The sequence below is a fragment of the Engystomops pustulosus genome, chromosome 9 (genome assembly GCF_040894005.1).
Source record: "Engystomops pustulosus chromosome 9, aEngPut4.maternal, whole genome shotgun sequence".
Taxonomy (NCBI): Eukaryota; Metazoa; Chordata; class Amphibia; order Anura; family Leptodactylidae; genus Engystomops; species Engystomops pustulosus.
This window is the reverse complement of record NC_092419.1, coordinates 105,135,247-105,149,410: the sequence shown is the minus strand read 5'-3', so window position 1 is coordinate 105,149,410 and position 14,164 is coordinate 105,135,247. Positions and strand designations below refer to the sequence as shown.

Sequence of the window (14,164 nt, the reverse complement as noted above, 5' to 3'; positions counted from 1 at the left end):
GTTGGAATGGGGCTACAGAAACCCTAAAGCTTTCCATTACTAAAGCCGTCTCCTAAATATCTGCCCGGTGTGATCTCTCCCTGATGGCTGTGATTACTGCCTATAGCTCCAGAAGTGGCAGATGTTTGGGGTTTCATCTATGATCTCCCTGTAATACACCTAATCCCTCGCGCCCCCCAGGGTGTCTGTGTCACAGCCTCGAGTTGTGTTTCAGGATGACCTGGATACATTACATAACCCTGAGCGTGTCCTGTCATAGCTGAGGATATAAGACTGTAGTCACACACAGCGGGTGTCATTCCTGTCCCTGCGCTATGGCAGAGTATATAGGAGTACGCAGCCGCTATGGCAGCTACCCTACTGGCTACCGCTGTATGGCGGTATTATTTCCATTGTTGATATCCAGCTCATACAAGATATAATCATCCACCTGTCCATCAGTCTCATGTTGACCCTGCGCACTGGGTGCATCCCTGTAAAAGTTGCTATGACCCCATTGTGTTCTATGTCAGGGATGGCTGTGGACACATCACCCCCAGGACACATAAGGACAAATGTGGAGTAACCGGACGTCTTCAGTGACGACCAGTTTGGGCAGCTGGTTATCAGCCGCTCTCTGATTCTTATCATGTCGCCCCGGTCCTGCCCGGCTTGTATATCTTGATGTATCTGTGGCACTGCCCCCTCCTCCCAGGTCACCACAATAGGGTCATGTACATGTAATTGTAATCTCCAGGTGGAAATCCCATTCTGGTCTGGATGAGGGGTCGTCCTTGCACTGATTATTTTGGGATTGTCAGTTCCACCATACATTATACACAGTTTTCTGTATGGTAAATCAGTACAGTATCAGACAGCAATGTAACCAATCATGTGTGATACTATAACGCATGGCACACAAGCTTAGATACAGATACTCTTGCACATGACTTGCTTAGATACACAGCCTCGGATATCCCTGGGAACAGCTGTGTACTGCGCACCTGCTTTGTTTGCACAGTGATCCTCCGCCATGGTGTTCAGCTTCATTGGCTCAGATACAACCTGTAAGTAAACAGACAGATCCGAGAGCGCAGGGATCCGATAAGAGAGACATCACAAAGCAGGGGACCGCGTGTTCTCCTGATCTGTGATATTACACCCTCAAATCCAGATAATCCTGTAGTAAAGCCGGCAGTGACCTGACCCGTCCTGGCACACACCTCTGTGACTCAAGGAGATACAGAATATCTAATGTTATCTTGGAGGGAGAAGGTTTGGAAGTTTCACAGGAGTGGCTGCAGATTATACTTTACATCATAGTCTAACCCGGCATGAAGACTCCTGGGAAAGCTCAGGGAGCCTATAAATGGTTAAATTCTGGTCTCCTTAGAAGGTAAAGAGGGGGGGGGGGACCCTGTGTGTTTTGTCTTTCACTACATTGAATATAGCCCATAGCTGAGAGGGTGCCCAGTGTTTAAAGCACTCCTGTCATCAGGTCTGTGTCACTAGTCCTGTCACCTCTACCTGTTGGAGCTGCTCACAAGGATCCCATCCCAGCCTTTATCTAGTTATTTCATACATTAATCATTGTAAAATCATCTATTTTTTATCATGTAAATGAGGCTGGTCACATGGTCAGAGGCAGTGATGTCACCCCTGTTCCCCCTCCCCTCTCCTCCCCCTGCTCATGTCTGTGTGTAATGTATAGTAAAGCATGGCTAGTGTGTGCTGCATCTGCTGACATGCTGCATCCTCCTAATATACAGGTGAGAGACACAGACATCAGCTACACATGAATCTGACATGTTCTGCTGTAACATGGCTGCAGCCTGGAGCTGCTGTATCTCTCCTATACACACACACACAGGCTGGAGGGGGCGTGGCCACCAGGAAGCACATCATTATACAGCCTCACACCATTATACAGGCTGTCAGTCATGTACTGGGGGTGTGGCTGTGCCTCCCACTCATGAATAGAGTGGACAGCACGAATATGCTAATGCTTCATTGGACATTTCACAGGTCATTTGCATACATCTTTAGGACCTCATTGCTTAGGTTTACAGGCATGTAGAGGGACAATGAAGGGATAGAGGCAATGCTCTCTAATGGCAGTTTATGAAAATATATTTAGTTTAGGGGGGTTATTTTGCATGACGGGTTCTCTTTAAGGGGGTTGGTCAGCTCACAAATGTAAACCTAGCATTGTGTATGGCACCTTTCATGTTTCCCAACAAACAAATTACGTTCTGGGTGCACTGGGGGAGGGGCCATGCCATATTGTGCACTCTGTTCTCACCCTTGAACACCTTTTATGGGAAAACTCCCAATGATTGTGCTATGTAGTGGCAGGCAGCATATATGAGAGTGCACCAGCATGCTTGGCTCCGCCCCCAGTGCACTTGGCTACCAATTTTACATAAAGATAACAATAGAATGTTCTCTGCAGCTATAGATGGGAACAAGAAAGCTTCTGAGCTGTACGTTGATGGTCTTGCATGTGACCTGGTGAGTTTTTATGTGGTAAATGTGGGTCCCAGCAGAACTTTGAGACGGGTGGAGTTGTGGATTTTGTTGGTATATGATTAGTGATGGTCGCATCTCTCCTGGTACTATATAGAGTCTAATATCTTGTATAGGATACACAGGTGGCCCCTCCATTACCTGACCTTTCCACAGTTACTATTGGATATTACTGGCATTATGCTGCTCCTACTAAAGAATCCTGTGATTGGTTTTATCTTGTGCTGCACCTTTTCTCTGGAATGCGCTTTCCATGTTATGAGATCAATAAGAAAGGGGTTTCTATTGTAGGAGTGCACTCTCCATTATATATAAGGCAGTGTGTCACACGGGTTGGGTGGTTCTCACTCCTTCTATGGATCAATGATCTGAATAAAGCAAAACCTTCAGCCATTAGTCACAAGGCAGGAATGCGGGACACTAGATAAGCGTCTGGTTCTCACCCCGGATCGTCATCTTTCATTGGGTAAGTCTGGTTGATGTATAAACATGGCTCCTGTGTCACCGTTCTAGTTTGCAATAGAAATTAAAGTGTAATCTATACATTTGGATAAGACTTTCCATTCATTGCTGTGTTCTCCACCTGCACAGGTATCGGCTTCTGTGAAGATCCATCCGCTGCTTTACCAACCCCCGCACCTTAGGATCCGGCACCCGTCCACCATGGATAAAGGGGTCAGCATCCAGAATCCCTACGCCAGCGTCACTATTCCCCGAGCTCAGCTGAAGAGCAGCTTCATCCGGGACACTCTAGGTGAGGATCTTGATGGGGTAGTTATCACCAACCCCTCAGCGGTGCCAACCTACCCCTCGTACATTGCACAGGATGGATTCAGCAACAACAACCCAGACTCGAATGTTAACCGGATCCGCACACAGGAGTCGTGGAGGCGGCCGTACAACCCGTACACTGGCGACAAGCCTCAGAACGGAGGCCACAGCGATGCCATGTACACCATCGACCTGGATAGACACTACAAAGATGTGAAGGCCGAGGAGAACCCCTGCTGCTGTTATCCTTGTTGTAAATGCTGTCCTTGTTGTAGGAAGTCCTGCTGCGTCATCTCCTAAGACACGAGCACGGTCTCCCGAGCCACTAAACAAAATCCAATGAGTAGACTCTGGGGAGGACGGTTCTGGATGTGACTATGGACCCTTAAGCTCGTCTACCAAAGATGATCCTCCTCTTCCAGGGCTCTGGGTCCAACCTACCTGATGTGCAATGACGAGGAGCTGGTCTACCTCTTGGGTGTAGATCCAGTTGCCAAATTTAACTTGTGGGGATGTGCAAAAACTCTGGAGTCCTCCTCTGGATCATTATCTGGTGATCTAGTATTTCTAATGCCAATGCACCTCTCAATATCTAGAAATATGGACTCCATTGCCAGGTTCTCCTCCCCCATGTCTGGTTATATAGGTTCTACATTGCCCTCTTTTGTATCAATTGTGTATTTAAAGGGGATGATCACTTTTATTCTGTTCCACCCACATTGTCAAACATGGGATGTGTTTAGGGAAACCATCGCAAAGTGAACTTCCCTTTTTAAGGGTGTATTCACACATGTCTTTTATAAACGCACCACAACAGCTAAGAGGAGATTTGCCGAATGACATTGTTGTCAACATAGCGTTAACACATGTTAACATCGCATTAACATGTAACTTTTGTAAACGCAATGGTGACAGCAATGCAATTGGGCAAATCTCCTCTTCTCAGCTGTTGTGATGCGGTTACAAAACGCTTTTAGTTTTATGCTCACAGTATTTCATTATTATTAAAGGGGTTATCTGAGACTGATGATCAATGGCCTAGGATCTGACAGCTGAGCTTCTCATTGATCAGCTGATTGTTTCCAGGAGCCTGTGCTGTTTTATAGACAGCTCTGTACATTTAGTTGTGGCCATTCTTCGCTACTGCACCCCTTGGAAGATGAGCTGTAGTAGCGCAGCATTGCCTCTGCAGTGTGTGGAGCTCTACTCACCGTTCTGTAATAACAGCTGGTTGGTCTCATACAGTCTTAGGACAGGCCATTGATTACTAGTCCTGCACGATCCCTTTAAACATGCAGCACTCCGGTAGCAGATCAGATAAGATGAATATCTGGCTTAAAATCTGCAAGTTGAAGGAACAATATTTTTAGAGAATTAAAACCTCCATCCGATAGATGGAAGGTCGCTAATCCGAAAGGAAATATTGGATTTTAATTTGAGGCCTAATTTAGTGTAGATATAGAAGTTATTATGTGTATTTGGACTCATGGTTTCTGATACAGGAGTGAGGAGCGGCCACTATAATACCGCAGCGTGTTGTATCTCTAGGCACCGGGTTCTCAGTAGTTGATGCTTCTGATCAGTGGAAAGGGCTCGTCACAGCTTCTCAGGACTATGAAGTGTTAATATAATGCCATTAACTTTTATATAAAACTGTAATTAAATGCGGTAAAATAATGATGGGAATTCTAGATGTTTCTATTTTTTATTATTTCATAGGGTCTCCAATAAAATGGCGTCAGGACGTTGTTTCTTGGGTATATGGCGTAGTGCGTCGTCTCTACGAACCCCCATTATTTAATTGGGTCATTATAGTATTAAAATAAAGGATGACCCCCAGAAGTGAGTGAGATCTGGATGGGATTATTATTATAGGTGACTACAGGGGAGTCCGGTAGCTCATGTACCTCGTGCTGATGGGGCCCCGAGCTTGTAGGGAAATCTATATGCAAATGTTCAGCCACGGCCCGGATATAGGGAGAATGTACGAGGAGGGGATACGTGTGACATCATGGTGTTTACATAGGAGGCCGTTCTATACTCATATGCTGTATATTTATTACCAGTCTGTCATGAGTGAACATCCCCTTTAAGAGTGCATTCACACATGTCATTACAACAGCTGAGAAGAGATTAGCCCAATTACATGGCTGTCAACATAGCGCTCACAAACACGTGTAAACAGCGCATTACTGTATATGTTTTATGAGTATCATGTGTAGAATGAAACGTTACAGAATTTTCCAATATACTTTCTGTATCAATCCCTCACAATTTTCTAGATCTCCGCTTGCTGTCACTCTATATGTTTATTTCCAGTGGACAGAAATGTGTCCATGGTCCCACATGTGTGCGGCTCGTTTATAATCTACAGCTCTGATTATGGTCAGATTTATGTCCACTGGAAATAAACATATAGAGTGACAGCAAGCAGAGATCTAGAAAATTGTGAGGAATTGGTACAGAAAGTATATTGGAAAAATGTATAATTTTTCACAATGCAAACAATAACAGTAATTTCCTGAAATGAGAAAACCCCTTTAAGAGGCAATAAAAGGGATTGTCCAGGATTAGAAAATCTTCCAGAAACAACATGAAGTTAGTTACAATACTAGATGCCACAGAAGTGGTGCCTTCTACCAGAGAGAAGCCATGTTGTTCTGCTGCAATCCTGTAGCTGCTGTATGCTTAGGCCGTGTTCACACACAGCAGGAGGGGCTCGTCCTGATCGCAGATTCATTTACACCTAAATGTTTGTGACTGGGTGCGAGCTTCACGCGTTTTACTTTTTGATCATAAACAAAGGTTTTGCACGTTCTTGTTTGTTACTGTTCCACAATCAGGAGAAGGTCCGGCCCCCTGCGCGCTTGCCTTTCTAGTGTGTGAACACGGCCTGAAGGGGAGATAATCGGCTATAGGGAAGGATGTTACTTATTCATTATACAGTAATCCCTGTGTTGTGTGTATCAGTCCTCAGAGTATATCTGCTATTAGTTATTACTCTCATTGGCCGCTCCCTCGTGTACTCCCCCAGCCTTGTCATAGGACTTCTATCTTGGGCAGTTTATGTTGATCTTAGATATGAGTAGTTGTCGTTACACCTAACAGAGAATGACTAGTTTCTCTACACTTCCAATGATTGATTTATCTTCCAGGACTGTCCTCACACTGCTGTGCTCTGAGCATGCACTTATAGCCCCTCTCCTCTGAATGGAAGCTGGGAGACTTAAGCAGAGGTGGAGCAGAGCACAGCAGTGTGAGGACCCTCCTTCATTTCCCTTGGAGAAGTTAGCCCTGGAATATAAATGGAGTCCTGCTGTTACTTTGTATTGTCCTGACTGTAGACGTTCTCTTCCATTCCCTTAGGAATTTCTTGTGCTCTTAAAAGTAGGGACAATCTCTGAGACTCGAGCGTCTGTGCAGGTTTTGTGCTCTTCAAAATCAAGTGAAGTAATAATTTTCTTGTCTTCTTTCGCGGTTGTCAAATATGATGAAGAGTTTATTGTATTTGAAAAATGTGGGAACACGGCCAATGGGTCAACACAGCTCTGAGTATCCTGGGCACAGTACACATTGTTCCTCATGTAATATATCCTTATAAATATCCCATCAGTACAGCAGGGACATGGGGAAGACGCTGCACCTCTTACCTGACCCCAATACCTGACATGGACAATCCCACCAGAAAAGTGCATTTACAGACAAGGCTCCGGCTGCAGAATCCTGAAGAGAGCAAAGACCGAGGTTGTATTTACTAGATACTGGAGATGTCTCCGCAATGTACAAGATGTTTACATCACGTAAGTGTCACCCGGTGACTCAGGCAGAAAATAACACGAGGCAAAAGGGCAAATCATTACCTGAGCAATAAAGCCCATAATTACTGTATAAACTGCAGGAACCCAGAGCTGTCAGAGTGTGCAATAGTGTACTGAGCCAGGAGAGTCACCTGTCCCAAACCACCTCAGTGTCCCGTCCTACAACCCCCCAAGTGTCGGCATGTCCCCGTCCTGTCCCCCCCACTTTCCAGTCTCTAAAGCTCATGGGTCGGTAGTATATTTGCTCTCTGACCTCAGCTGAGAAACCGGTTGTGCCGTCAGTCAGTGATTTGCAGATTCTTGTCTCTTTAAGGAAGTTAAACCAGATAAATAACAATAAAAGACACCAGGATGTAGCGGTGGTGACACAGCCTAGGTCAGAGGGCATAGTACGGTCTTATGATAGGAGGTAAGATACACCAAGTATCCCCCCCCCTTGTGGAGAACTACTGTTCCCAGTGATAAATGTATCCATGTGTATACCCTGTGTATGTGGGAGGATGCAGCTGCTGGGTCCGGGGCTCCCAGGTACAATCAGGGTTACTTATTACCTATAAGTGCTCTCCGAGTGCCTCCGCTCCAGCCAAATCCTCCCGGGCGGCATCACAAGATCCCATTACAGGACACACATGAGTGATAAGCACCGGAGGTCATTACCGCCAGACAATTCATTATAACAAAACCTGGAGACTTAATAGGCCGCAGCCAGAGAGAAGTCACAAGGTTCCCTGCTAGATTCCTGATTATTATGTAACCTGCACCAATAGCAGCTCCAGCTCAGGCCATGAGGCTCAGTCACTACAGGACAAGACATAAAATATCCCCCAGATCATATCAGATGTGTAAAAAAACTACCAAGAAGAAAAGTTCCATCTGCAAACTACAACTTTAGAGAAGTGGCCATACAGGCTGCTGCCGGTGTAGGGGATGTGGCTGGAGAAAGGGGGAGCAGCAGGACTGTGAAATATCAATTTATATTCAGGACGGTAGCTTCCCCAAGTGCACTTGGGAGTGTGTCCTCACACTGCTGTGCTCTGTACATTAACTCCTTAAACTGCTCCACAGCATGTCTCTTCCTAGTAACTGCTAGATAAGCAATAAGAGGGCAACTACTGTGAGAGGCAGGAGCAGTGTGAAAACATTCCCTCAATGCAAAGAATAATATACAGTCCTGCTGCTACTAACCACGAAGATATAATTACACATCTCACCAGAAAAAAAAAATCTGTAATCCTGGAATGCAAATGGATAGATCACAGTCCTGCTGCTACTAACACTATACACAGTCTGATAACACTCATCTCTCCAGGGACAATACATAACACTGGCTGCTGCCTGTATGGTCATAGCTGCTGACAGATCCCAGTGGAAGACTGTAGGGTCCTATCTGTGGTGCCCCAGACTACCCCCTGCTCCCCCATATTGTTACTCCCTTACTCTAGAAATGGCATTGAGCGGCCCCAGGTGCGGCCAGTCATACACAACCCCTGATTATACACATAGTATGTTCCCGGGACGTTGTACCACTGAACAAGCAGGTATTGTCATGGGTGGGGGAGCTCAGACTGTGCAGGTATTTGCTATATAATGACAGGTCCCGGGAGACTGTGACAGATCCTGGATTGTCTGGCAGTCACAATGGAGAAGCTGCATGTTGTGTGCTGGAGGAGCGTGACAATGGGAGACTGTGTTTGGCTCCTGTGAGATGAATGGGCGGCTTTGTGCTGCGGAGCAGGTCTCTCCTATAGATGTATCACTGTATTCAAGTGCAATGGGAAGCCAGACGCAAAGGTGAAGCGGAGGGGACACAGAGTCCGGCTATTCTGTCACAGTATCAGGACCGGAAAATCTTATGGATAGAGAACATGGGGAATCAGGACACTAAATATCCCTCAGTTCTGTATGCACCACAATTCATTGTGGATAAAATGCACAAATAAACAAAATCACAATTGTACAGCGTTTGCAGATGATTCTGGTGAGGAGCTGCATTACCGCACAGCAGGACGCGTCATGTGCTATAAATGAGGTTATAAATACCTGTGTAAAACGTTCATGCAAATCCCTGCAGGACGTGTCACCTCCACCTGTTACACTCCCAGTAGTCACATCCATCAATGACACCAAGTGGACACATAACAGATCAACTATAATAAATATCCACTTCAATTATGTCATCCACACATTCTCCATAATTTCAGCATTACAGTATGTTGTAAATAAAGTTGGTTGACAATGGTGGTACAAAGTGTAATAGGAGGAGATGGGATACTCTGTCTCACGCAAAACTACGAGCCTAAATACATGTGATATCAGAAACCCGGCACTCAGCACCTTTCTTCTGGAATATAATGATTCTCAGTATAACCTCAGCCCCAGGACACATGTGTAATACAAGAGCTACCGGGAGAGAGGAATAATTACTGCTTCATATACAGTAGCAGATAAAACACTGCATCCTATAACACTATAATACTGCCCCCTATGTACAAGAATATAACTACTATAATACTGCCCCCTATGTACAAGAATATAACTACTATAATACTGCCCCCTATGTACAGGAAGATAACTACTATAATACTGCCCCCTGTGTACAGGAATATAACTACTATAATACTGCCCCCTATGTACAAGAATATAACTACTATATTACTGCCCCCTATGTACAGGAATATAACTACTATAATACTGCCCCCTATGTACAAGAATATAACTACTATATTACTGCCCCCTATGTACAGGAATATAACTACTATAATACTGTCCCCTATGTACAGGAATATAACTACTATAATACTGCCCCTATGTACAAGACTATAACTACTATAATACTGCCCCCTATGTACAGGGATATAACTACTATAATACTGCCCCCTATGTACAAGAATATAACTACTATAATACTGCCCCCTATGTACAAGAATATAACTACTATAATACTGCTCCCTATGTACAAGAATATAACTACTATAATACTGCCCCCTGTGTACAGGAATATAACTACTATAATACTGCCCCCTATGTACAAGAATATAACTACTATAATACTGCCCCCTATGTACAAGAATATAACTACTATAATACTGCCCCCTATGTACAAGAATATAACTACTATAATACTGCCCCCTATGTACAAGAATATAACTACTATAATACTGCCTCCTATGTACAAGAATATAACTACTATAATACTGCCCCCTATATACAAGAATATAACTACTATAATACTGCCCTCTATGTACAGGGATATAACTACTATAATACTGCCCCCTATGTACAGGAATACAACTACTATAATACTGCTCCCTATGTACAGGGATATAACTACTATAATACTGCCCCTATGTACAGAAATATAACTACTATAATACTGCCCCCTATGTACAGGAATATAACTACTATAATACTGTCCCCTATGTACAGGAATATAACTACTATAATACTGCCCCCCTATGTACAGGAATATAACTACTATATCACTGCCCCTATGTACAGGAATATAACTACTATAATACTGCCCCCTATGTACAGGAATATAACTACTATAATACTGCCCCCTATGTACAGGAATATAACTACTATAATACTGCCCCCTATGTACAGGAATATAACTACTATAATACTGCCCCCCTATGTACAGGAATATAACTACTATAATACTGCCCCCCTATGTACAGGAATATAACTACTATAATACTGCCCCCTATGTACAAGAATATAACTACTATAATACTGCCCCCCTATGTACAGGAATATAACTACTATAATACTGCCCCCTATGTACAGGAATATAACTACTATAATACTGCTCCCTATGTACAAGAATATAACTACTATAATACTGCCCCCTGTGTACAGGAATATAACTACTATAATACTGCCCCCTATGTACAAGAATATAACTACTATATTACTGCCCCCTATGTACAGGAATATAACTACTATAATACTGTCCCCTATGTACAGGAATATAACTACTATAATACTGCCCCTATGTACAAGACTATAACTACTATAATACTGCCCCCTATGTACAAGAATATAACTACTATAATACTGCCCCCTATGTACAAGAATATAACTACTATAATACTGCTCCCTATGTACAAGAATATAACTACTATAATACTGCCCCCTGTGTACATGAATATAACTACTATAATACTGCCCCCTATGTACAAGAATATAACTACTATAATACTGCCCCCTATGTACAAGAATATAACTACTATAATACTGCCCCCTATGTACAAGAATATAACTACTATAATACTGCCCCCTATGTACAAGAATATAACTACTATAATACTGCCTCCTATGTACAAGAATATAACTACTATAATACTGCCCCCTATATACAAGAATATAACTACTATATTACTGCCCCCTATGTACAGGAATATAACTACTATAATACTGCCCCCCTATGTACAGGAATATAACTACTATAATACTGCCCCCCTATGTACAGGAATATAACTACTATAATACTGCCCCCTATGTACAGGAATATAACTACTATAATACTGCTCCCTATGTACAAGAATATAACTACTATAATACTGCCCTCTATGTACAGGGATATAACTACTATAATACTGCCCCCTATGTAAAGGAATACAACTACTATAATACTGCTCCCTATGTACAGGGATATAACTACTATAATACTGCCCCTATGTACAGAAATATAACTACTATAATACTGCCCCCTATGTACAGGAATATAACTACTATAATACTGTCCCCTATGTACAGGAATATAACTACTATAATACTGCCCCCCTATGTACAGGAATATAACTACTATATCACTGCCCCTATGTACAGGAATATAACTACTATAATACTGCCCCCTATGTACAGGAATATAACTACTATAATACTGCCCCCTATGTACAGGAATATAACTACTATAATACTGCCCCCCTATGTACAGGAATATAACTACTATAATACTGCCCCCCTATGTACAGGAATATAACTACTATAATACTGCCCCCTATGTACAAGAATATAACTACTATAATACTGCCCCCCTATGTACAGGAATATAACTACTATAATACTGCCCCCTATGTACAGGAATATAACTACTATAATACTGCTCCCTATGTACAAGAATATAACTACTATAATACTGCCCCCTATGTACAGGAATATAACTACTATAATACTGCCCCCTATGTACAAGAATATAACTACTATAATACTGCCTCCTATGTACAGGAATATAACTACTATAATACTTCCCCCTATGTACAGGAATATAACTACTATAATACTGCCCCCTATGTACAAGAATATAACTACCATAATACTGCCCCCTATGTACAAGAATATAACTACTATAATACTGCCTCCTATGTACAGGAATATAACTACTATAATACTGCCCCCTATGTACAAGAATATAACTACCATAATACTGCCCCCTATGTACAGGAATATAACTACCATAATACTGCCCCCAATGTACAGGAATATAACTACTATAATACTGCCCCCTATGTACAAGAATATAACTACTATAATACTGCCCACTATGTACAGGAATATAACTACTATAATACTGCCCCCCTATGTACAGGAATATAACTACTATAATACTGCTCCCTATGTACAAGAATATAACTACCATAATACTGCCCCCTATGTACAGGAATATAACTACCATAATACTACCCCCAATGTACAGGAATATAACTACTATAATACTGCCCCCTATGTACAAGAATATAACTACTATAATACTGCCCACTATGTACAAGAATGTAACTACTATAATACTGCCCCCTATGTACAAGAATATAACTACTATAATACTGCCCCCTATGTACAAGAATATAACTACTATAATACTGCCCCCTATGTACAAGAATATAACTACTATAATACTGCCTCCTATGTACAAGAATATAACTACTATAATACTGCCCCCTATATACGAGAATATAACTACTATAATACTGCCCTCTATGTACAGGGATATAACTACTATAATACTGCCCCCTATGTACAGGAATACAACTACTATAATACTGCTCCCTATGTACAGGGATATAACTACTATAATACTGCCCCCTATGTACAGAAATATAACTACTATAATACTGCCCCCTATGTACAGGAATATAACTACTATAATACTGTCCCCTATGTACAGGAATATAACTACTATAATACTGCCCCCCTATGTACAGGAATATAACTACTATATCACTGCCCCTATGTACAGGAATATAACTACTATAATACTGCCCCCTATGTACAGGAATATAACTACTATAATACTGCCCCCTATGTACAGGAATATAACTACTATAATACTTCCCCCTATGTACAGGAATATAACTACTATAATACTGCCCCCTATGTACAAGAATATAACTACCATAATACTGCCCCCTATGTACAGGAATATAACTACCATAATACTGCCCCCAATGTACAGGAATATAACTACTATAATACTGCCCCCTATGTACAAGAATATAACTACTATAATACTGCCCACTATGTACAAGAATGTAACTACTATAATACTGCCCCCTATGTACAAGAATATAACTACTATAATACTGCCCCCTATGTACAGGAATATAACTACTATGATACTGCCCCCTATGTACAAGGATATAACTACTATAATACTGCCCCCTATGTACAGGAATATAACTACTATAATACTGCCCCTATGTACAAGAGTATAACTACGATAATACTGCCCCCTATATACAAGAATATAACTTCTCTAATACTGCCCCCTATATACAAGAATATAACTACTATAATACTGCTCCCTATGTACAGGAATATAACTACTATAATACTGCCCCCTATGTACAGGAATATAACTACTATAATACTGCCCCCTATGTACAGGAATATAACTACTATAATACTGCCCCCTATGTACAGGAATATAACTACTATAATACTGCCCCCTATGTACAGGAATATAACTACTATAATACTGCCCCCTATGTACAAGAATATAACTACTATAATACTGCCCCCTATGTACAAGAATATAACTACTATAATACTGCCCCCTGTGTACAAGA

At 42.0% G+C, this 14,164-nt stretch overlaps 2 protein-coding genes across 8 annotated transcripts in view; one reads left to right on the top strand and one right to left on the bottom strand.

The window, feature by feature from the left end:
* CYSRT1 (cysteine rich tail 1) overlaps nt 1–5,034 on the top strand; it is a 93,103-nt gene extending 88,069 nt beyond the window's left edge. For 2 of the 3 annotated variants that reach the window (XM_072125252.1, XM_072125253.1), the window contains one exon: nt 3,097–5,034. In XM_072125252.1, coding sequence (XP_071981353.1) covers nt 3,169–3,576 — 408 coding nt within the window. In that variant the 5' untranslated portion in view covers nt 3,097–3,168 and the 3' untranslated portion in view covers nt 3,577–5,034. Of the gene's footprint in view, nt 1–2,946; nt 2,972–3,096 lie in introns of those variants that run through there. The other variant, XM_072125254.1, reaches the window with a different exon arrangement.
* RNF208 (ring finger protein 208) overlaps nt 1–14,164 on the bottom strand; it is a 177,811-nt gene that overhangs the window by 52,580 nt on the left and 111,067 nt on the right. The gene's annotated exons all lie outside the window — the stretch shown is intronic.